The following is a 23757-nucleotide window of genomic DNA, read 5'->3' as shown; positions in this document are numbered from 1 at the left end:
ACTTTCTCACTTTCCAACTAAACTCTGTATTGTTGTATTCCTCTTTGATGCACCCTCAATCTGCTTATTAAGCTCCTCAATGTTCTTCTCCAAGTCGTTCACTCTATCCTTAGCACCAACTCTCTCTCTCTTCACCTTGTCCTCCGCTGCCTTCATCTTATTTTCAAACTCTTTGGCTCTAGCTGACCACTTGTTGTCGCTTTCTACCATCTTGTTGCGCGCCTCTATCAGCTTCTCCTCCACCTGAGACATTTGATTCTGTGTTATGTTCAATCTGCGTTCTGCAGTTGTAGCTCTCGCTGTCAGTGCTCGTACTTCACCTGTATCTCCATTAGAGACGTTCAGTTTAGATTTCGCGTTAGCCAGCTGTATCATTGTTTCATTGTACGAGTTCTGCGTGTCTTAGTCAGCAGCCACTCTATCCACCACAATTACACCCACCTTAATCTCATCAAGTTCTCTCGATTTCTCATTTGCTTTCAATCTCCATTGCTTGTGCATCTCAGCAGCACTCTTCACACTACCCTCCAATCCATCGAGTTGCTTCCATCTGCCATCAATTTGCTTGCGCAGTGCTGCAAATTTGTCCATCCACTTGCTCTCTATCTCTTTTGCTCGACTGTCGAACTTGAGTTGCAGCGAGCTGACCTTTCTCATCTTGGAAATGACATTCTCATGGAAAGCATTGAAATTGTTGTACGGTCTAGCATCACTATGTTTTCTATCACTTGGTCCGACTAGTTTCTCCATGTATTGGTAAATCGTCAGAAGCAATGTGTTACGCTCCGTCACTTGCTGCTTATATTGAGATTCTGACACATTTACTCCCTTTTCTTCACGCATCAGGCGTGAATCTACCTCTCTAAGTCTATCCTTTAACCTAGTCACCTCCTCCAATGCATCTTGATACTGTTGTTGAGATGTATGCAACTTTTCGATATTGTATGCGTTCGTCTGCAGTTCTGCTTTCAATTGATAGCTCAATTCCCGGCTCTCGCTGTTTGTGCTGTGCAACCCTCTCTCGCGCTCCTCCAACATCTTGTCCTTGCGTTCCAACTCTGATCTCAGCTGCTCAATGTCTGCAACATATCTCGCTCCATCTCTCTCCAGTCTCTCTATTTCCATTTCCAGTGTTGCGCGATCATTCGTGTGACTATCACCAAGCTCTTGATGCTCACTCATCATTTTCTTCATCCTGCTTTGCAACTTCTGGTAATCTTCTTCACGTGCACTCAATTGAGATCTTAATTGCTGCACCTGTGTCTGGTAATCTTCTAAAGTCGTAGTCTTGTGCTCAATGGCTCTCTTATGCTCCATCTCGAGATCACGTTTCTCGCGACCATAGAATATTCTATCACGCTCTCTACCGTCCTTCTCCTCCTTCATTGATGTAGCTAGTGATTCAAATTCATACTCAAGCTGACGAAGTTGCTCTAATTCTTGTCGCGATTGCTCCTCGCGTTCTGCTAATCTTAAAGCTAGATCATCGCTTACTTCACGCGTTTGGCGCATATCCGCCATCTGCTTCTCGATTGCTTTTTCAAGCTCTCGTTTCTGCTCATGCGTTATTTCAATCTTTTCTTTGAGTGAGAATGTCACTCTATCTTGGATATCTTGCTCTTGATCTAGTCGTTGTTGCATCTCAAGAAGATCGCTTTCAAGTGCTTCGAATCTCGCGCAAACAATATCCAGCTCATTTTCCAGCTGTATGTTTTGCTCGCTTATCTATGATACTAGTTAATATCTTCATTGAAACACTTCCACTCATTACTCACTCTGCTAACTTCATCATTAGCTGCAAGCAACTCTTCATTGCGCTCATGAAGATCTCCTTGCATTTTCTCAAGATACTGGTCAATTTCTTGCTGAATATGCTCCTGCGAATCCTCAAAAGTAGCTATCTTTGCTTCGTATTCTTCCAATCTGAGCCTGGATGAATGCAGCTCTTCCTTCTCATACTTGCGTTCACGATCGTATTCGTTGATGTAGTCATGAAATTTGTCCTCTTGATCACGTAAGTAGCCTTCAATTTCAGTCTCTCTCCTGTCCAATTCTACGTGCGCTTCAGACAGACGATCCCTCAGCTCATTGCATTCAATATCTAGCTTCTCCAATTCATAATGTACCCGTGGATCACTGTTGCTTGACATTTTCATCGAGTTGCGAAGACTGGTGTTGTTCTCAATATGACTTTCTAGTCTCTCAACATGTGCATAGAGTTCTTCGATTTCATTGTCACGACTCTCGATCAACTGTAATTGAGCCTGTACTTGAGTTTCGAGGGAGTTCTTTTCCTTTTCAAGATCTTCAGGCTTTCGCTTTTGACGATTACGTCTGACTGACACAGCTGAGTCTAGATCGACTGAGTTGTCTTCATTAGCTTCTGCTTCCATCCTCAGTCTTTCTATCTCTTCTGTCGTTTCCATTAGCTGATTCTCCAACTCAACCCGACTGGCTATGATGTCTTCCTTAGTGTCACGCTCCACTAAAACCTCGTCACGGAGCCTACTGATCTCAGCGCGAGCGTCTTCTCCATCGCTCCAGCCGTGGTGGCTCTCAGCACCCTCTCCGATGTTTCTGTCTAGCTGGGATTCGAGTGTATGAATATGCTCCTTTAGCTCTCTTTCTCTCTCATTAGACATTTCAAGAAGTGTTCTAACCTCCTGCTCGTTTTCTTGTGCATTCTTTACCATATCTTCGAGGTTCTTGCTAGCTGATGGACTAGGTTTCGATCGTTGATTTGAATCGATCACAATTTTCTGTTTCTTGTTCTCATCCTTGAGTGCCTCGATCGCTTTCTCTAACTTGAGTGCGAGTGTTCTGTTGCGTTTTAAGTCCATTCTCATGTTTTGAGAGTCTATTTTGAGCTGAATGTTCTCTTTGAGCGCATCGTTCACCTGTTCCGGGGCCACCTCGTTCAGCCTATTTTCCAAGAGGACTATTTTGAGTTTCAAAGACCAATTTTCGCGCTTGGCTTGGTCGATTGTCTTTTAGTCGGTGAGATGAGTCGATGAGTCTGACGGATGAGATAATGAGACCTACCTCCTCCTGCTCCTTCAGAGTCATTGGCTTGCCTCCGCTCTCTCTGCGCGAAGACCCGGTCCTAGATTTAGACTTGAGCGAAGCGGTTGATTTGTCGAACAGCTGCGAATTAGACGAGTCCGCCAGGGGTACCTGTACGCTGGTGAGATCGTCTTCACCGCCGTCTTCAACGTGAGGGAATTTGAGTTCGTCGTCTGAGAGCTGCTGCTGCTCGTGCCCCTCCTCAACCTCCACGTCGTGCTGATTCTCCCTTTCAATCAACATCTCGTGGTCCTGCTTGGGCTGCGTCTTTTGCTGAATCTCGCGCTCGTCTTCAGATTTGAACGACGGCTCTAGCGCACCCAACGACATCTCCGCGAGTGATTTCTGCGTATCGTAAATATTGACATGGGAATTAGAGGCATCCAATCCAGATGCAGATGCGAGAGCATGCGCCATTTTAAAAGCAATTAGTTCAATTCCCGTGGATGTGGATTCCTGATGACCGTTTTCCCGAAACGCGTATCTCGCCCACGCACCACCATGTCGATATCACAAAATCTGAGTGACCAAATGTGGGTGAAATGTTCTAGCCTATGCAAACACGCTAATAATACGCAGATCGGTTATGCGCGAGGTCCTCACGATGGACTTGCTTAACCCGGCTTCGGACACGACGGGTTTGGATCAGATTGATCAGCTCATGAAGCGCAGGGCTGAAGAAAGGCGCTCTTCTAGAGACAGCGCTAGGCAGTCCCTCAGAAACCTCACGCGTCAACTCGATAACGCTAGGTTGGCGGCTAATAGACCGAATACGGTACCTACGCCTGAGGAGCACCAAGAGAATATGTTTCAACAGGACAACAAAAAGTTTCAGCTCGCTAATTCTATCACTGAGCTCGAACAGTCAGTCACCAAGTGCGAGTCGACACTCAACAAACTCAAAGACGAATGGTCCGAGTTAGAGACTGTTAGGCCCGCAGAAGAGCATTCAATGGATCAAGTCGTGTAAGTCGCGTTTTCAATTCCCAATTAGGTCCCCCTCTAACACGCGTCAAATACGCGTCATACAGCCTCAGATTAAAGATTTTACGCGATTTGGGCTTTGAGATCATCACGGATGACTATACTGGCAAGGTTAACAAGGTACTCGTTAGGAACGATGAAGCCAACGACCTCAACAGCGTTGTCTTGGATAAAAACGCTAGTGCATTTTTTCACTCAAACTACCTGTGGAAGCTTGCCGGATCAGATTCTCCTAGTTGATAGCCCTTTCTAGTTGATAGTCAATCATATAATCATTGTACAAGTAAATAACACTAATTTGTAACACCAAGCTTCACCATTATATCCATCATCTCTTTCGTAAGCGTAACGAATGAATTTCTCGATCGATGGCCAAACTTATTCCTGTGGGCGGCTGCCTGCCGGTACTGCTGTATCTGCAGCTGTTTCAACCCCAAATTCCGAAACCACTCCCTCCCCATCAACTGAATCACTCCAAGGCCGGCTCTGTTGTGAATTCTTGTCTTCAGGACTGGAATGATCGCCATTGTTGTTGTTGTTGTGGATCGATGTTGTTCTCTCAGGCAGGGTGTCAGTTGGTGGTGCAATTGGTGGTGCTTCATGCACAGTGTGTGCTGCTGTTGGTGTCTGGATCGGTTCGTGGGTATGTTGATTATCTGCCGATGTAATGTCCACTTGTGAGGAACTTCTTTCGAGTGCCTGTCTCTCGTGAATCTCCTCCTCCTCACGACGCCTACCTCTCTCCTCCTCTTCTAGCAAACTAAGTCTCATAGCCTCCAAGATCATTGCCTGGTGAGATTTATTAGTAGATTCATATCAATTACACTCCCCCCACTCACATCCTCCAAGTCAGCACCGTTTCCGAGACTGTTGACCAAGTTATCAACCGCTCTCCTACCGGAGCGACTGCGCACTCTCTGCGTCCCTTGTTCTGGATTAGCTTGGTGGGGGCTCGACTGGACATCGCCTTCTGAGGAGAGGAACAGACCTGGTGGAAGTTGAGAGTTTGCGAGGGGATGTCTGGATGATGTCACCCCAATGGGCACCAGTCTATCGCCGACTTGACGCATGATGATTCTTCTGTTAGCGCGACGAGCGGCTTGCGCACGCACTGACTCCAGTTTAGCTTTCCATTCTGGGCGAATGGCGTCACTAGTGACCACGTCGGAGCTATCAGCGCTGATGGATTTTCTGCGAGGCCTTTGAGTTTGCGCAGAGCTCTCATTAACGAGATTATCGAGGTTGGACTCGAGAGAAGGACTAGCACCGTTGCCGGTACGCCACTGTGGAGGGGAATACGTGATACCGAAGTTGTCCTGCGCGCAGTAAGGACATGCGGCAGGCTCAGATTCGAGGTGAGTGGTTGAAGGCTCAGACCTCTTAATCTGGACAAAGCAGTCACTACACAGTGGCTGATCGCAGCATCTGCTACGGTTCTGGTTTGAGGGGTAGAAAAGGAAGCAAATGGGACATTCCTGGGCATTCTTGTAGATGAAAGTCTCGGGATTAATTGTCGGCTTCTTAAGATTCGTGGATGAAGATGAAGCTGATCTCCTCGGCGTTTTTACCTGAGATTGAGGGGAAACGTGCGGAGAGTTGGGCGGTAGGCTACCATTGTACTTTTGCTGAAGAATATCGATATCAGACATATCGTCGTTGTAGTCGTTCAATCCCTTGTAGAACGGGGCTAGTTTACGCTGCAAGATCAAGTCACGCACGATAACCTTATCCCAATCTTGCTGCGTGTTGAAGTAGACGGAATCAGGATGCGGGTACACTGTACCGCCATCAACGTGCTCAGCTGACTTTTCACGATTATTATTTGATGATGTAGTATTGCCCATTTGTAGCAAATGACGGTTGATGTACAAGAGAATCTAAAAATTACAGCCATCTAAATATCTTTTAAGCTCGTGCTGTGATTGGTGGAATGTTTCCTGGGCTGTAAACGCACTCAACGCTCTTCGGAGGTCTGTGTTGTTTTCCACCAGGCTTTTATTGTTTGAAATAACCTCGTGTAGCCCTCTCTCCAGCGACTTGTTATCCTCTATAACCTCTTTTATCCCGCTTTCTAGCGTCTCCAGCCTGTCCTGGACGTCTTCCCGTCGTGATGTTTCCTTCTTCGAAGAGCGCCACGCTTCGCCTAGAATCCTTAATTATTCCTTTAGACTGTGAATACGCTCCCCTAAATACTACCACCTACAGCCCCGCTGCTACGAAGAACAGAAATCCTTCCGATAGCGTATTTGCTCCTTGTTGTATCGCACGAGCTTCGGATAGTGGTCTATTATGCTGTTGCTTCTGTCCCAGCAAGTTGCTACGCATCCGCCCTTCAAATGAGTGCAATCCTTGTGCCACACTCACGCATACCCGCTTAAATGACTCGTGGCTTGCTGCTTGATGCTTGAGACTCGTCGATATCGGTTTCGCCAGTGTCTGTGGATCCTTAAGCCTCGTCTTTCAGGTCAATCCCTCTCACTCGTATGAACAGACTGCCAATCTTGGTCGATAATGACATCAGCGATCGTTGTTGGTGGTTGAGATGTAAACCGGCTTGAAACAACTTGAAACACTTTGAAATACCTTAACTTAATGTTATATGTTATATGTATTACGTATTATGTATTATGTATCATTTATTATGCTACACATTAATGCTGCTTCCTCATAGACACCCTCTCTTCAAGCCTTCCCAGACTAAATTGAGGTGATCCATCTGTTTTGTTACTACCTTTACTCTTTGGGCTGCTCGCTTTGTGCTCCCGCGTAGGCGAGCTGCGTTGCCTCGACATAGACATCATACTTGTCAGTTTCGGCAACAACAGTGTTGGTTTGTTCGATTTAGTAGTGTTGACTGAGCTGTTATTAGTCCCATTAGTCCCGTTAGTCGCTACAGATGCGTTCCTATTCCTCCTCTCCTTTTCAAGTGATTTCAACGAACTAGACGGCGACAATTCACTACTCTCATCACCTATCACCTTTGGAAACTGTGCTATTTCATGTGCGTAGTTCTTGACAAACAGTTTCTCCAACGTCATGTGAAATCTCGCCATCTCAAAAGTACACATGGACTTGTGTATATCTATACCCCTCCTAATCGTCAACGCCAGATTTATCAGTCCCTTCTCCAAGCGCTGACTTGATGGATTGACCTCCTTCATATTCATAGCCAGGTATGTAGATCTGTAGTAAGACACACCCGCGTCGACCGGTATATCGCATGCATTGTTCAGCACCATCGACAGCGCCTCCACTCTGATGTTCTGCTGCGTCTGATTTTTTTTGCCATCTCGCCCTTGAAGTTGTGTTTCAAATTTAGAGTTGACTACTGCCATCTCTTGACGCATCATCTCCACCTCCTCAAATGCCAGCTCAATTGGAGACACTTGGACTGTCCTCGTTTCAATTACCTCAGATCGTCTCATTACAGACGGGAACTGGCTTTCGCACTGCAGGAGAGTCTTCTCCATCCACTCCCCTTCAATGTTCCCGGTGTTACTTCCATAGTCTTTATCCATCGGGCGCGTGTAGCTGAATAGATCGGTGTTATTCTCATCTGCGGCGGTGTTAGGTGTGCATGGTTCAAGTAGCGTACTGTAAACCTACAATATTTGCGAATAGGTTCGGCGATGCGAGGATTCTGTATGATGGGTGATGTTCTATCCACCTCGGGTGTAACGGCCATAATTAACACTGCTGCTAGTCAGTCCAGTACAAAGTAAGACTAAGTGCGCAATGCTCACAATGCTGTTTGTCTGCCTCTGTGGTATTTTTGGTGTCACTGTCTCCCCCGACACTCTGTATTCCGCTGAGTATGTGCGCGTTAGGATGTTTCGCTTGCATTCTGCTGCAGAACTGTATAGCAACCAATAAGCAAAGTAACATGACGTAAAAAAAACTAGCTTACGCCCTCGATATGCTCATGTTCCATTCCGCGGTAGACTGGGGACCGTTAGAAGCAAATAGCGGCATCTAATCCACATACCAAATTGCTTATTCGTCAGAACAGGCGGGAAGCCACCATGGTACGTAACGAGGAAGTACTATCACCAAAGTTAGATGAACCAAACGCTACACGTTCACTAAAAGCACCTACATCAGGAAATTCACGATCGCCTTTCATAATAGAGTCGACCAAAGACGCCTGTTTGTTGTGTCAATTCACGCACAACTCAAACACCCCACTCACTTGATAGGTCAGAATATCAGCAAGCTTTTGATAATCGTAAGTCTTGCTCTCGTACTGGTGTGCGAGATCCTTGCACACTTCAATGGCAACTTCAAATGCTTTCCCAGCGGCCAAATACTCCATGCAGTGGGCAAGGATGGTTTCTCTCCTCTGGAACTGCGTCTGCTTAGGCAAGTTGAGGTCGACTAGTGGCTCCAACACTGCCGACGTGTCCCAATTGTACATGTCTGCATGCAGCTTGAGTGTCATACCCGCCTCTGCGTAGGCGTGCGATCGCAAGTGCATATGTACCAGCGCATGCAGATACTTGACGTATATCTCTTCCCTGAGATTCCTAATAAAGGACATTAACTTAAGCGTAGCTTCAAGTCTGTCATCCTCAAACTCATCCCCTTCAGGCAGGTTTCTTATTGACAGGAGCAACTCCAAGAAATAATCAACAGAATCGAGGAAGCGAGACACTTCCCGACGAAGTGGTTCGTCGATTGTCGGTGAATCGAATAGCGATCTGAGTTCACTGACGAAGAAAGCACGCGAGATTTCATCACCCTTTGTGGTATCCATGAACAGTTTGTCTAGCTTGTCAATCACTTCTGCCTCGATAGCTTCGAAATGACCATTGAGGTGATGTTCAGAGACGATCATTGAGTGGAGTATATTTACAGCGTGCTTTCTCAGTTCATCGTGATGAGACAAGCATAACTCGAGTAGATCAGCTACCAAGTCGGAAAACTGGATTTGGAACCCGCCATATCTAGTTGATCTATGTGATTTGTCGTCAGAGCTATTAGGCCAACCGATAGCATTCCAAAGCCTGGAGAATGTCTGCGCCCCTTCCCCTCTCAGATCGCCAGCCAATTTCCACACAGCGCGTCTCTTTTGAGGAGTGTGCTCCTCTATAACCAATTGATGAGATGCAAGTAATCTAATAAACATCTCGAAGCAGACCCTCCATAAATTTCTGTTGAATTCACCTGCAAGTTCTAACGATGGAACGTATTGCCTCTCCATGACAACAGAGACAGATTCACCCAACTTAAGCACCATGCGATGTGCAAAGAGTGAGATATTGAGCCAGCTTTGGGGATACGGACACGGAATGAGCTTCTCGTCAATACCGCTATTTTTATGATTGAGAACACCAATCGAGAAGCTAAATATGTTCGTCAAGAATTTGGTCAAGTTTCTTTCACCCTCAATTTCAGCGTATTCTTGAATGAAATCGAGTATACGCTTTTTAGGTAAAAGTTGAATAATGACCAAAATAACCGAAGCCATTTCACCCAGAGCACAGTTGAAATGACTAGTGCGAGCTGACGAGCGCGATTTTTTCTTGCTTTTGCTGTTGCTTATTACTGACTGTGTCAGTGACTGCGGCAATTCTGCAAGCAAGCTGAATGGATAAGTTGCGGGAAAGACTGTTGGTATAGATGCAATCGTGGTAGATGGGGACTTATGCTTCGTGATTGTGTCGATCAAACCGTCCGAATTCAGCTCGTGGTATGATTCGAGTAACTTTGGCAATAAGCTCATGATATCCTCGACATTATCTTGCTCCTGTCTACTCAATGTTCGACTGGCGCTGATAGCTGGGTCCACTATAGCTACATGCAGCTTATCTAGCATAGTAGCTAATATGGTGACGCACAATCTGAGACGCTCAATCCAGCCTACTCTCGCAACTTCTCTGACGTGATCAGGGTCTTTCAATTTGACATGCTGATACTCGTCGTACGCTCCCAGATGAGGTTTGACGAGTCGGATGAGTGTTGGGACAAGTATAGTGCGCGTACCTGGTTTGTCAAAAAGTCCACTTCTGACAACGTGGAGGTAGTTGAGCATAATATAAACCACCAACTTCCCTTTGGTGGCCTTGCAAGCCTCTGCAAAAGCCATTACGTGTTCAACTAGCTCCTCTGAGGGAAAGATCTTCTCTAACTCGGGCAAGCAACCTGCAAAGTGCCTCAATGCTAATGTTTGAGTTCCGATGACGGAATTTGGACTGGTCATTTCCATCAACTTGACGAGTCCATCCAAAACCATGATCAACTCCTTCTTGAAAGAGTCTTCTAGATGTCCCGAAGTTACATCCAACCCAGCGCTTTTCTCCCTTTGTATTTCCCTTGATCTGACAATAAATCTAATCAGGAATGGCAGCACCTTCAAAGCGGCATGTAGCTGTTGAGCAGTTGATGGGTCACTAGGTTTAGCTAACAGCCTCTGAAGGGAGCTCATCAAGTGTGAAGAAGCAGGACCGCATGTGAAGTTCTCATTTATGTAGACGTCGAGAACAGTCTCAAACTGGCTAAATCTCCTATCCTGTATTATCCCCAAAACCTTCACCAAAGCGTCGAAAAGCAGTGGGTCAAATCTGTCGCCTTCATTGGCAGATGAGGCCATCAGACCGAAAATGGCATCAAATGTCTCTGCTAGGAACTTGACAATCTCCGGCTCGCCGACGAAAGGTAGCTGCGATAAGATACTCTCAATCTCAACAGCTGACTTTGTATGATATGATCTTTCTCTTTCCCAACTCAGCAGCTTCAGCAGAACAGCATTCTGGGTAAAAAGCGTTGAACAAAGGAAAGTGCGGATAGATATTGAATCTCGAAGTGGACGCAATCTCTGTGTTTCTGGAGGGGACCCAGGACTACTCAAAGCATCTGTACTGCTGATAGATGGGGTGCCGTTGACATTTCCTGGAGACGATGAGTACACTATTGGCACAATCAGTGGACCCAGACTCACCATGCAAAGAATTACCAGACATCACTCTATCCTTCTTACCAGATTGTGTCGGTAAGATATTGTTGAGGTAGATAGAAGCGCTCGGAGGCTCGCCGAGACACTTGAAGAGTTGCAGAGTGTGAGAGGCATCAGGTAGAAAGGCGCGGCCCTCGTTAAAAATCGGCAGATAGCCCCAAGCAAAAGGAGGTTCAGTGAAGGCATCACCCTTCTCGTGATCCTTCAAGCGCTCTTTACTCGAATTAGACCCATCTTTATCTTTGTTCGACTTGTTCCTGATAGTGAAGAACAAATGAATATCTAAAAACTCCTGCGCTGATACATTGGTCAGCTTAACCATCTCGCCCCACGTCGGCTGAGCGCTGTTTGTGAATACAGTGAAGTCCCATAACGACTGCACTTTGTCGCCCGTGCCACCAGTAAAGCAGTTATCGATCCTGCTGCCATCTTTCCTCCTCGCTTCCACTGTAACTTGAATATTTTTTGACGCGCTTGAGTTTGTGTTGGAAAGCAGACTCAATCTCGACGTAGAGCTAGCGAGAATAGATGTGAAATCACCTGACCAGAGTTTGCAATACAGATCATTTCTAATATCCGCTGGAAAGACTGCATCACTAAACCCTAATCGAGCCGTTGTCGGTACGTTGAGCAGCACGCCTGAGTGATCTCTCAACATCTGATTGAAGGCGCCATGGAAAGACTTGACTGACACGCTGATATCAGTTGCTCTTGTAGACGCATCGAATACCTTGACGTTGTTGGATATGATATCTTGATGGAGATTGGCGAAAAGGTTCTCCGCAGCGACGCCAGAAGTCATCGATGGTACGTAGATGGGCATTGAGTACTGCACAGCTTCATTCATTTCTTGGTTAGATTTGGCAGAGAGCTGACCGAGATTCAGCACCGCACAGCCAAAAGGTCTTCTGAGAAGTTTTCGCGACGGTATAGGCGATCCAGCAGTGTCATCAAAATTCAGAGGGGACTTGAGGAAGCCATTCCTGACAATTTTGCATACCAAATAGAGTTTGTCGCTGACGTCGACGTTAGACAAGTCTCTGAAGAGCGTACAGACAAAGTCAGGATTTCTGCTCGTTGGCAATCCATTGTGATCGAGAATAATGACATGGTCTTCAGTGAGAAACCTTGCTTGGGTTGCGGAATAGAGAGAGAAGAAAAGCTCAACAGTCTCACCAACGTAGCACGGACTAGCGTTGAAAGATCTAAGATTGAGGTATACGTGGTAGAATTCACTCGAATCACTGGCGCTAGATGGAGAGTGAGCTTGGGAGGGAGTTCTGCGAGTGAGTGAAAGAGGCTCAGCCAAATTGGAAACTGATTTAGAAGTGTGGAGAGGTTTGAGTGAGGGTTGAGATATGGGAGCGCCTGAATGCTTGCCTGGAGAGTTGATGTAAGCCAATTCGACTTGTTGAGCGTACATTCGAATAGAGGAAATCCAAGCCCTTTTATCGAGATGATCGTTGTCATTGGAAATGTTAGCAAGGGCGCCTGTGGTGGGGTGCCTGACAATGACATCTAAACCTAGGTCGACATTTGCCTTTACAAGCCTCTCAACCGCTCTTGCACGGAGGTCGATAAGATCGTCGCTGGAGTCAGTGTCTGAGGAAGAATGCTGGAGAAGCTGCATACGGGCGTAGTTGAGGGCATTCATGTTGCTTCTTATCTTGTCAAAAAGGACGTAATCTGTATTGAGTAAGGATATATGCAATGCAGTGAAGTATTCCCTCAAAGCGCACGCGATTTCATCAATGAGAGGTTCATTATGACCAAAGCTAGTCTCGTCACCGCATTTCATAGAAGGGAGAGGCGGAGGAGGTCTGTTATCGGGCGATTTCTTTGATTTTTGGGGAAAAGTCTGGTTGAAATCTGCCAAGTGATCCATTTCATCTAACTGATCTGACTCGTCTATATGGGTATAGTCACTCTCGCTCAGCGGCAAAGAAGCCTTGGCGCCGTCATCCTCTTCCTCTTCCTCTGCTAAAGTCTCCATTTTACCAAATGACGGGGATTTAGCGATATTGGTTGAGTTTGAGCGTTGAGGAAGGTGTTTAAGAGTGGATTGGAAGGCGTGGAAGGTTGAAGCCATTCGACCCTCAGCATCTGGAAGCATTTGGCGTATTCTGACGTGAGTGGAGGGGAAAATGCCTATATCGACCTGGGGAGCCTCTACGGTGGTGGGGAGAGAGTGAACAGCAGTGGCGGATGAAGGATAGCGGGAGGTGGAGACGACGTAGCCTCTGTACCAGATAGGCTGTCCAGCCAAGCGTATCTGCTCGAAGGCGTAGATTTCATCGCTTTCAAGTGAAAATTGGAGATTTGGAATAAGCGAGGGAAGTAGAGTATATAATTAACTCACCCAGTTTCGAGCTGAATCTGATGCGGATTATTTTTGTGGCCCGAGTGATCAGCGTCGACGGCGACGGGAGTGAATGGAACTGCGGCGGGTGAGCGATGTGGGTGGACAGTGCTGTAGTAATCTTACAGATACAGAACCCGTATGCGATTTGCTCGAGTGGGGTCCACATGCTCTTTCTGCAGTGTTGGCTGTTCACTGTTAAGAATCGACAACGATGAACTCATTCTGGAATAAAAAGAATTCTTTTAATAAAAAGCCTGCGAGTGTTTCTGTTAAGACGGAGACTAGGAAATTTCAAGCGCCGGCAACGAGTAATCCTCCCACCAAGAAGCAGAAGACAGCTGGGGATTCACTTGAGCGCGGTTCTAGTAATTCACTTGAAGGCAGCAGTAGTAATTCTACTAGCAGCACCACCAGAAGCACCTGGTTACGCGACAACCACACTCCAATAACTCGCAATCCAATCACCGCCAGTAAGGAGTCTAATACGTTCGATAAAGCAACAAAATCCTCCCGGCAGCTGGTGAATGAGCAAGCGATGCAATATACATCTTACTTTGATGATTTGAATGGCAGTGGTAGTGACCCCTTCCCAACTATCCAGCTTCAGCTCCCTGCAGGTATTGAAGAGTACGCTCTAGCAGTGCCGAAGAACCGCGACAATTACTCGCCCATCCACGACTTAGTCGACACCATAAAGATTCTGATCGCCTGGTTTATTCCGCCGCAATCCCGCGGCCTTTTCGGAAATACTGAGACATACCACAGTTCCACACAGAGTAGCACATCGAGCGAGACCTCTACCTCAATCTTACGACTCCTTCAACGCTCATTCAACAGACGACAGGGAAAGTTATTTATAGATGCGATAGACCAATTCAACAGGGAATTCCAGCAGCTTGTGCAGACGGACCAAATCACCAAACACCTCGAATCGCTTCAAGGCATACACCCCCAAGTATGGACACATATCACCACTCAGTCCTACCAGCGCATCGTAGGACCGAGAGTAGCCGACTTGCGCCACTACGAGCCATTTTCGTGAGTGAAGTGTGTATAAAACGGCTAAGATTCACCATTGACATAAAAAAATTCATCTAGATCTAACATTTATGGTGAGATTATGCCCCCGTTCGTCGCGCATCTCGCACACAGAATGCACATTGGACCCCAGACACTAGTTGTGGATTTAGGGGCTGGTGTTGGTAATGTAGTGCTCCAGCTGTCGCTCGCTGCCGGATGCAAGAGCTTCGGGGTGGAGGTGATGGACAAGCCTGCTGACCTCGCACAGGTGCAGCTGAGCGAAGGCAGGGCGAGGTCGGCCATGTACTCTCTCGATTGTGGTGAGATGTACTTGGAGAAAGAAGATTTCTGCCATTCTTCCACCCTCTCGCGCAAATTGCCAGACGCGGATGTGGTGCTTATTAATAATTGTGAGTGGATTCAAGTAGTGAGTTGTAGCCAGCTGACCAGACCAATTCATCCACTTTATCCACTCCAATCACTCCTTTATATCCTCCTCAGACGCGTTTTCTGCTCAACTCAACGAACAGCTGTCGCTGCTCTTTTTGGATTTGAAAGACGGTGCCAAGATTGTCTCTCTCAAGCCATTCTTGCCTGCAAACTTTAGAATCTCGGATGCTACGGTAGGTGAAAGCGTCTTGGTTGCTGCGCGAACCACCTTGTCATGCTCAATCACACTCCAGGTCAACTCGCCCCTCGCGATTCTCCAGATGCAGAAAGGAGACTACTTTCCCGGCTCGGTGAGCTGGACGGACAAAGGAGATCATTACTATATACACACGGTTGATCGCACGGCGCTAAACAGATACTTGCAGGGCAAGTGATGTTGGTGAAGTGTGTTGTGTATCGTGAACATGTTGAACATGTTGAATCGTGAATAAATAACTAATACAACTTGCCATAAAACGGAGTGTTAGGAGGTATCCGGAGACAACAAAACAAACAAAACAAAACAGAGCTTGAGATGGAGATGGAGATTGTGCTTGAGCTTCATCTTGAGCTTGAATTTGGGCTCCAATCTCAACTCACCACGCCCGCTTTCTGACGGAGGAGGGAGACGAAATCAAAGAGGAATCTGACCTGCTCGTAAGTCTCTACAGCCTTAACAGAGCGTCTATAGCGGACGATCTCGATAGTAAGAGAGGTGATGTGGAGGGTATGGTTATATTCGGAGGTAACCAGCTGAGAAGACGGAGTGAGAAGGCCCTTCACCAAACCCATGCGCAGAATCCACGCACACGCAATAAGCGAGGCTCTGCCGACGCCGCCTCTGCAGTGAGCGAGGACGTTGCGGCCTGCAAAGGTGTACTCGTGGAGAAGGAGATCGATCCTGTCGTAGAAGTCGTGTATGTTGGGCGGGTGCAGCCCCTCTGGCATGGGAAAGCGGAGGATGGAGAGGCCGAGACGAGCGGCAGAGTAGCTGTACTGCTCCCACGATGTGCCAAGAAGGGACAGCTCGTGGTCGTCGAGGCAACACGCTAGCAAGGTGCATCCGCTGTCTCGGATCCGCAACAGGTCTAGCAGAATACACCGGTCTACTGGAGCTCTGGGGGTTGCAGGGGCTGCTAAGCTGGCTAAGCTGGCTAAGCTGGCTTCCAATTCCCCATCGCCCGCTTCCACGCCCAGCCTCACCTTCTTACCCGGAGCTGAGCACATGAGAAGGTTGCCTAGGGGAGGATTGCGGGTGACGTCATTAGCAACCGTAATGACGTCACCAGGGATTTTCTTGTCGTTGTGCAGATTGAAATCGTAGAGGGCGTGGTAGTAAGCGTAGTCAGCGGCGGTGATGCTGGCAGTATCGCTGTGGAACTTGGAGCAGAGGTGTGCGAGGTAGTGGAGATCGATGGCGTTGTTGAGGACGGGGGTGGCTGACGGAGTGGCGTGTGCAGACATGTAGTCGATGCAGTCCAAGGGTACGATGATAGAGAGGTTGATAGGGTGGGTGATTGATGTTTTCGTGTCGCTGGATTGTGTGGGGTTTTGGGTGTTGCGGGTGTTCTGAGTGCTGTTGCGGGTTTTGCTGCTGTAGTCGTTGCAGTACCCCGCGCTGCTTGAATCCGCCTGCCTATTATCCATGTATACTTCCCCCTTACCCTGTAAAAGCTCGGTGAATTGCGTGTAGTACGACAACAGCGAGTGATAGTACTCCGGGTAATCAATGGACACTGGCCTGTACGTGTATTGCCCCGCCTTTGCAAGTTTGTAGGTGCTGTACTCGTACAGGCTGGCTAAGTGTAGGAAATCCAAGTTCATGGGAGTGGGTGATGCACTTGTAAACTGTAATCCACCATGTACAAATCTAAATCGAGCACCAGCAGCAGCAACACCAGCAAGCCATTCAAGCCTCCGCTGCTTAATCCGAATCGTCCAACCAACTCAAAGCCCAGGAATTCGCAATTGCTGTTCAAGTACAAGCAACTCAGCCACGCCACCAGCATCCACAGGCACCAAAAGCTGTCCACGCTATCCACGCTTATCGACAAGTGGCTGCAAATATCGCAATCCACCTCCCTGCAGCTCTTCGACCTTGTCAATTACAACGATGACCTCATTTTCCCAGATTTCCTAGCCACGCTGGCCATTGATCCCGATAAGCTGCGGTGGGATGCTGAGGCTGAGGAATTCCAAATACCTGGGGAGTGACACCATTTTCCTTGTCTTGCTTTCGTTTTCCTTTTCTCTCTCTCACGCTCATCATCCATTTCAATCCACACATGGCAGACGCAGACTCCGCATCCAACGCACCCAACGCACCCAACGCACCCACCGCCGAACAGGCAGCCCGCATAGTCATTTCCGCCGCCGCCAACGACCGGCCCGCTCTCGAGGAGTACTCCACGCTCCACGGCCAGGACAGCCTCTACACCGCCCGCGACGACGTTGGCCACTCCGTGCTGCACGCCATCTGCGAGAAAGGGCACTACGAGCTCCTCGAATGGCTCCTCCCGCCGCACGTCCCCTCTCCGCCGGGCCCGTCGCCCGCCAACGCCCCGCTCTTCTCCTCCTCGCTCTCGCCCACGCCTCACCTCACCCACGCCATCCTCGACGCCCACACACCCGACCAGCGCTCTCCGCTGCATTACGCCGCACGCAAGGGCCACCTGGATGTAGCCAGGGCCCTCCTCGCGTACGCGTCTACGCGGCCAGCTGCTCTCGACCCAGCCACCTACTCGCGCAAGGAGGTGCCAAGAGCCGCGGCGCGAGCAGCGGATGCTATCGAGGGTCGCCAACACACGGCCGAGTCCGTCCTCCTACACAAGCGCACCGCCAGGAATCGCCTCGCGCAGGATGAGGCTGAGCTCGCTGGCCACACCGCTCTAGCTTCCTTCCTCGCGGAAAGACGCATCAAGTCTTCTAACGATCCAGATGAACAGACTAGTGCTGGTGTCGCGGCGAGTCCTAGACCTAGACCCTCCCCTGATACCCAGAAACAGGAGAAACGGTCGGATACTGCGATAGGCGATGCTATCGAAGCTAATGATCCTGTCGATGAGGCTAAGGAGTTGATGAGATGAGGACGTAGGTAGTTGTTTTGTTCATTTTCCTTTACATATACGTTATCGCATTCAAAATTACTTTGGCATTCATAGCGTTAAGGGTACATGCTCTGCATGCTTTTAATACTCATCAATCTCCAACGTCACCCCGACATTGCGATTAGACACCTGTTTCTTACGCTCAGCCTGTACGTCTACGGGCACGTCAAAGAAGCTGAAGCCGGACGTGTACGCATCGCCCTCATCTTCATGCCAGCTGCTGCGCTGATTAGCCTCTTTGTGCAACCCGATGAGCATCTGCTCCACCTCAACTAGATACGCCTGGATAGTTTCTACGAAGCGGTTTGTCTGTCTGTGTTTGCTGCTTACGCATAACGAGATGCTGCTATCGCGTACTATATACCCTATCCCGAACCCACTGGCTGATGTACTGGCGAACCCGAACAGCCTCAGTGCCGGATTGCCGCAGTTGGACGTTGACAGCACGTCTGTAGTTCCGAGTGAGTATCCAGGGTCAGCGTAGAGAGATGGTTTAGGCGGTGTGGGAGGGGTGTTGTTGGTAGCGTTGTTCTTCTTCTGCGCCACCTGCTCTTTCTCCCTCTCGCTCTCGGCGATCCGCAACATTGCATAGAGGTGTCGATCATGGCCCTCGCCCTTGCTGCATTCGCGGGAGAGTGCCGAGTGAGTTGCGCAAGCCTTACGCAGAGCGGCAATCTTCTCACCTGGCGGTGCATCAGAGTTGAACGACTGGACGAACTGCACAGCCTGGGGTGTGACGCTGCGAATAGCCTCTGTGCGCCCATGTGCAAACGCCTTTGTCATAGCAGGCTCGTAAGTACACTCAGTGCGACCGTAAAGATTGTAGTAAGCGGCTTGGAATGCCATCTGCACGAACGCGTCTGGGCTGAAACCATGCTTGGTGATGAAAAGCTTACCGTAGCGAGGGAACTCCATCACTTGCGCTTCGTTCTGGCATATCATGTCGCTAAGCCTCGTCTCGGCGAAGCGAATCGCCAGCTTGATTTCGTTCGTGTAGGCCCATTCCAGACGTTGGGGGGCGGTAGCGGGTGGTGCAAGATGGTCAGGGTATGGTTGCGCGCCCCCTTTCGCACTCTTCGAGTAGGGCGATAACTTGCTTTGGAATAGCGTTGGCGCTACTGGGTTGATACTCTTTGCGAATAGCAACACCAGTTCCGTGTAAATGTCCGCGGCGTAGCGCAATACGGTATGGCCATCTACACCGGAATGCTCGAAATTTATCCCCGCTGAACCGTCCTGGCAGACTATTATTTGGAGCTGTGCGGTGAGGTTAGTATTGAGACTTAAGACACTCCAATTCATCCCCAACACACCTTGTCATACCATCTGTTCGTACAGGAGCCAAGCTGGATGCCATCTTTGACGTGACTCGTGCCGCATAGCATGTTGTCGCATAGCTGGGAAGTGGTCTCGGGTGTAATGTCGTCGAGACATACGACAAAGAGGGCCTGTGTAGTGGGTGTTGGTGGTTAATTGTTGATAGTAATCCACACATCGTACTCACCTGATCAATCATATCGATATTCTTGCCATTATCCGTGTTCTTGCCCAGGAAATCCCTATTGGACGACCAAATCTTGCGATTTTCGGTGGTAAGCACACCAATCGACCTGCCAGACGCGTCGAGGGAGTTATTAGAGTCAGCATCATCGACGATGGATTTGAGGTTGTGATGCAAGTCTTGTTCGGTGAAAAGTGGTCTATTTTCATGGTCGATGACGTCGAACCAGTAAAATTGACCTTTGCGTGCAATGATAATGTGTTTAGAATCACCCTTTGTTCTCATCACGCAGCCATTCTGTGTGGGGATGCGTGAAGTGCCGAATAGCCTTTTGTACTGAGACATATCGAGTGGAACACCTCTTACGTTATCTGGCTCGAGAAGATTACAGCGCAAGTCATGGACAAAGCCAAGTGAGGATATGATAAGACTTGATGCGCGCATCAGCTGAGACCCACGAGAAGGCGTGGGGTCATCTTCCAAGATAAAGAAAGGGTTGAGAGCGAGAACAACGGAATCAGAGTAGTTTAAATACGATTCATCCCAGAATTCTTCAATGTAGCTGTATTTATCGTTGGCGTACTGGCGTAGTTTCTTGTCGAGGATTGGACCTTCATTGTTTTTGAAAAAGTCAACAGCATTCTTGGTCTGGTTGTGCTCTTGGGCAGATTGTAAGCCTTGTAGACTGTTCAAGTAGCGCTGGCAGGTGGCGTCTAGTGAGGGGATTGGGAGGCGTGGCAGATCAACAGCGTTATCTGTTAGATGACTCATTGTTGCTAATAAAGGTTATAGGCAATCACACCGAATTAATACCGACAGAAATCCCGGAATGACACGAGACACGAGACACGGGATCTTTAAGGATCTGCACGTGATTTATATCGACAAAATACTTGAATAAATTTTAATTATTTTTATATTATGGATTAAGCTTCACTAGCTTCACGACGGTGACGATGATGAGCACTATAAATCAGCTGGATAATTTAAATTTAAGTGGAAATGGGAATACAAGTGTAAGGTTATTAAATTACTAGTGTAGCAGCCTATTAATCTACACCACAGTGGATGAATCCTCCAAATTCCAACACACTCGATGAAATTATTCCAAACGCTGTTGTCATCAAGAATATCCCTTTCTCACTCCCTAAAGACCAGCTACTTAGCATTATCCACGACCTCAACATCCCCACTCCATACGCCTTCAACTACCACTACGACACCTCGAACCCCTCCAACGATCCCGCGTTTAGAGGTCTCGCTTTCGCTAACTTCAGAACTTCCCATGATGCGTCGGCTATCGTCGCTGCTCTGAACGGCTTTGACGTTTTGGGTAGGAAACTACGCGTCGAGTACAAGAAGGTGCTCCACCCTCAAGACAAGGAGCGTATTGAACGTGACAAGGCTCTTCGTAGAATGGCCAGTTTGGGAATCAACAACCCTCTCCCTTTCAACCCTCCTGACTCCTTCGACGACTCCCCCACCAACGTCTTCGACTCTGTCCTCTCCGATAGAGACTCTCAGGCCAGCCCTCCCACCATGTGTCACGCTGAACTTGACCTCAACGATCCATCCACCCTTGAGATCTACTCACGCATCCTCGTCTTCAAGGAGGACAGAATGAGGGATGACCTCGCTTTTTCAAAAAATTTGACCATGTCTCAGAGGCGCATTGTTCATCTCGTTGCACAGCGTCTCTCTGTCTACCACTACTCCATTGGCCAAGGTGACGACCGTTTCGTCATCGTCTCGAGAAATCCTCCTGAACCTCCGACGCCGCGCAATGACCCTGCCCGCTCACTCAAGCACTCCTCCTCAACCATCACAAGAGGCGGTAGACCTGATCTTGTCAGCAACACCTCTTTCCTCAGTCCCGCCTCCACTGGTATCGGCATGCAAATCCCGCCTGGATTGCGCACCAAAAAGTCCATGCCTGACATGAAGAGATTGAATGGAAGTGCCACTTTCAACACTGCACCTGGTCTCACCAGCAGAGCGTCTAACAGCAACCTCAAAGAAGCGTATTCGTCGATTCGGACAGCCCCAGATCTTCAAGGTGTCTCATTCGCTCCACCTATGCTCTCTGGTAGACGCTCTGCGACTCTCGGTCCTGGTCCACCGGGTAATGGCGGTTTCGCTTCTCTATTCGCTCCACCCCACTCTCACTCTGACGCAGCGGGTGCAGGTGCGGGTACAAATGCCGCACGCACTTACTCGGAGGCAGGCACCTTCCATCCACCCCCACTCCCTTTCCCACTCGACCTCGCCACCCACCATGGATCTGCAACTCCCTCGGAACAGTCCCTTACGACGTCGCCTGCGCAGATGAGCGCTGCGCAGTTGACATCTCCACCCGTGCGACAACCACGCGGACCACCGTCAACTACGGCATCGCAGGGCTTCAGCCAGCCCCCCTCGCGTGGAATCAGCTCGCCTGCCCTCTCACCTCATCCGAGTCCTAGGTTGAACCAACAGCTACCAATAGCATCCCACTTGAAACACCCTCATACGAGCAACTTTAATCACACTCACCCCTTCACTCACTCTCTCCCCCTTAATACCTCCTCCTCCACATCCTCTCCTCATACTTTAACGGAACGCACAAACGAGATAATGCATTCAAATAACGAGTAGATGTCCCTCACTTTCTTACGTAGATGCAGATGAACATGATCTCAACGACTTATGATCGATGACCAAGTTGTACTTACTACTATAAACCCTGTTTTAAAACTCTAAACTCTAGTTCGACTATTTAAATATATTTTTTTCGTTTTACCTAGAGTGTTTGTGCTTGTGTTTGTGCTTAGGCTATGACTAGCATATTCAAAAATGAATTTTCCTCATATTTATTGGATCAATGAATGCTTGGATACATGAATAAATCCGACTCTCCTGCTACAACCCACAAACTCTCCATAATGGTGCTTTGAATGGTTCAATGGTTCGTTCAATACCGTCAAATGCTTGCAGCAGTACGAGGTGTTTAATTGAGCTGAATATGCTCAACGCTCTCAGCAAATGACCTAATAAGAAGACGAAAGCAGAGATACCATATACGGACACTTTGAACAATTTAGCAATACCATAATCTTCGTGCCATTCCCAGCATTTCAAATCCATTATTATATCAACCCTCCATTCTGAATACACCGAGTTGCACTGCTCTACTACCACCTATCTCATCAAACAGCAGATTTACGAGTTTTGATGATCTCCAAATAAAAAAGCTTCATAAAAAGCCATCAATGATATCTACCAGAAATTACCAGACTTGTATTCCTTAGCCTCCAACTGCGTCTTGTAGGCTGTTCGGGAGTTGCAATCCGACATCGCTCTGGAGCACGCTGCAGAATATTTATGGAAGGTTTCACGCGCTGAATCAATGGATGAGAAGCTTTTACATATAGGGACTGCAAGTGCTCAAATTTACTAGGGACTCAGCCCTATAAAGGCGAAAATCGTTTTCCTTTGCATGGCGTCTACAGGAATCAATTTTAGCATTGGGAAAAGATGTTGCTACATCGCCTCATTTCACGCTTTGTAGAAGAGATTTAAACAAAGAAAATTAGGGGTCAGCCCAACTCTGAAATCGTTGATTTGACTGTACCAGGCGCGTTTCGATATTTCAGATAATGGAGGTGTGAAAGCGATAAAAGGCTACGTTGAAATTCTTGAAGTCAGGATAACTTGAATGTATGTCTTCTTACTCCAAAATACTCTACAAAAAACATGTCACATCTATCTGGACTAGTACAGGGCGCCAGACAGCGCTTTTCGCGATATATTCACTCTCGAAATAATGGCAAAACAAATAACTACAAAATGATATCAATTTTGCTCAGTTTACAATGAATACAGTGCTTCTTGGACGAAATAATTTTTGATTGACATTGTGAATTAAGTGTGATGTGCCCAGTGGAAGATAAATATTGTTGATTCATTATGTTTGCTGGTGTGCTTGCGTGATTGGTCAGGGACTTAATTATAGAAAGCACCACAAGCGCTAGTAGTATATATAAACGCGTATTTGTTACGCCTGAGCGCATGCTGTTTACACCGTTAGCCGCGTGACTTAGAACGAGGGTAGCCGGGTTCGCGAAACATAACAAACATAAGGTGCGAGTCAAATGCTTCTCAACCGCCGCTGCGGTATTTAATCAGCCTACGCTTCCTTCATCTTTTCCTTGCGGTTCGCCATCGTGGGGCTCATAGTAAGGCGGGTATAATATCCCTTTCCCTGTAAATAGTCTGCGCTACTCCCAGCAAGCTTTGTCTTCGAGGCAGTCCGCAGACAGGGTAACTGTACAATGAAAAGCGTTATAAATACAAAGTTGAC

General features: G+C 47.9%; 10 protein-coding genes across 10 annotated transcripts; 5 read left to right on the top strand and 5 right to left on the bottom strand.

Annotated features, from left to right (window-relative positions):
- Positions 1–6: 6 nt before the first annotated feature.
- Positions 7–3480, bottom strand: J056_001697 (Anucleate primary sterigmata protein B; the record flags this gene model as incomplete). Its single annotated transcript, XM_009271325.1, has 4 exons — positions 7–393; positions 442–1725; positions 1776–2987; positions 3043–3480. 4 exons carry the CDS (start codon positions 3478–3480, stop codon positions 7–9), a joined length of 3321 nt encoding a protein of 1106 aa, XP_009269600.1.
- An 84-nt stretch (positions 3481–3564) lies between these two features.
- On the top strand, positions 3565–4287 carry J056_001696 (putative kinetochore protein spc24; the record flags this gene model as incomplete). The annotated part of the gene is made up of 3 exons (XM_009271324.1): positions 3565–3596; positions 3643–4029; positions 4095–4287. The coding sequence occupies 3 exons, from the start codon at positions 3565–3567 to the stop codon at positions 4285–4287; spliced, it is 612 nt and encodes a 203-aa protein (XP_009269599.1).
- Positions 4288–4425: 138 nt separating this feature from the next.
- Positions 4426–5891, bottom strand: J056_001695 (Protein sip5; the record flags this gene model as incomplete). The annotated part of the gene is made up of 2 exons (XM_009271323.1): positions 4426–4836; positions 4887–5891. 2 exons carry the CDS (start codon positions 5889–5891, stop codon positions 4426–4428), a joined length of 1416 nt encoding a protein of 471 aa, XP_009269598.1.
- An 807-nt stretch (positions 5892–6698) lies between these two features.
- Positions 6699–13527, bottom strand: J056_001694 (Dedicator of cytokinesis protein 3; the record flags this gene model as incomplete). Its single annotated transcript, XM_009271322.1, has 10 exons — positions 6699–7603; positions 7654–7740; positions 7791–7902; positions 7955–7989; positions 8033–8090; positions 8144–8191; positions 8237–10935; positions 10985–13296; positions 13359–13437; positions 13485–13527. 10 exons carry the CDS (start codon positions 13525–13527, stop codon positions 6699–6701), a joined length of 6378 nt encoding a protein of 2125 aa, XP_009269597.1.
- A 45-nt stretch (positions 13528–13572) lies between these two features.
- J056_001693 (Histone-lysine N-methyltransferase, H3 lysine-79 specific) lies at positions 13573–15205 on the top strand (the record flags this gene model as incomplete). The annotated part of the gene is made up of 4 exons (XM_009271321.1): positions 13573–14399; positions 14460–14791; positions 14883–15004; positions 15065–15205. 4 exons carry the CDS (start codon positions 13573–13575, stop codon positions 15203–15205), a joined length of 1422 nt encoding a protein of 473 aa, XP_009269596.1.
- Positions 15206–15401: 196 nt separating this feature from the next.
- J056_001692 (uncharacterized protein) lies at positions 15402–16634 on the bottom strand (the record flags this gene model as incomplete). Its single annotated transcript, XM_009271320.1, has 1 exon — positions 15402–16634. One exon carries the CDS (start codon positions 16632–16634, stop codon positions 15402–15404), a length of 1233 nt encoding a protein of 410 aa, XP_009269595.1.
- A 36-nt stretch (positions 16635–16670) lies between these two features.
- Positions 16671–17024, top strand: J056_001691 (uncharacterized protein; the record flags this gene model as incomplete). Its single annotated transcript, XM_009271319.1, has 1 exon — positions 16671–17024. One exon carries the CDS (start codon positions 16671–16673, stop codon positions 17022–17024), a length of 354 nt encoding a protein of 117 aa, XP_009269594.1.
- Positions 17025–17095: 71 nt separating this feature from the next.
- On the top strand, positions 17096–17896 carry J056_001690 (uncharacterized protein; the record flags this gene model as incomplete). The annotated part of the gene is made up of 1 exon (XM_009271318.1): positions 17096–17896. One exon carries the CDS (start codon positions 17096–17098, stop codon positions 17894–17896), a length of 801 nt encoding a protein of 266 aa, XP_009269593.1.
- Positions 17897–17998: 102 nt separating this feature from the next.
- J056_001689 (uncharacterized protein) lies at positions 17999–20189 on the bottom strand (the record flags this gene model as incomplete). Its single annotated transcript, XM_009271317.1, has 3 exons — positions 17999–19174; positions 19231–19365; positions 19422–20189. 3 exons carry the CDS (start codon positions 20187–20189, stop codon positions 17999–18001), a joined length of 2079 nt encoding a protein of 692 aa, XP_009269592.1.
- Positions 20190–20486: 297 nt separating this feature from the next.
- Positions 20487–22052, top strand: J056_001688 (RNA-binding post-transcriptional regulator cip2; the record flags this gene model as incomplete). The annotated part of the gene is made up of 1 exon (XM_009271316.1): positions 20487–22052. The coding sequence occupies one exon, from the start codon at positions 20487–20489 to the stop codon at positions 22050–22052; it is 1566 nt and encodes a 521-aa protein (XP_009269591.1).
- Positions 22053–23757: the final 1705 nt, after the last annotated feature.

Source organism: Wallemia ichthyophaga (assembly GCF_000400465.1).
Source record: "Wallemia ichthyophaga EXF-994 unplaced genomic scaffold scaffold17, whole genome shotgun sequence".
Taxonomy (NCBI): Eukaryota; Fungi; Basidiomycota; class Wallemiomycetes; order Wallemiales; family Wallemiaceae; genus Wallemia; species Wallemia ichthyophaga.
The sequence above is the reverse complement of the archived record's forward strand: the minus strand, read 5'-3'. Positions and strand labels throughout refer to the sequence as shown.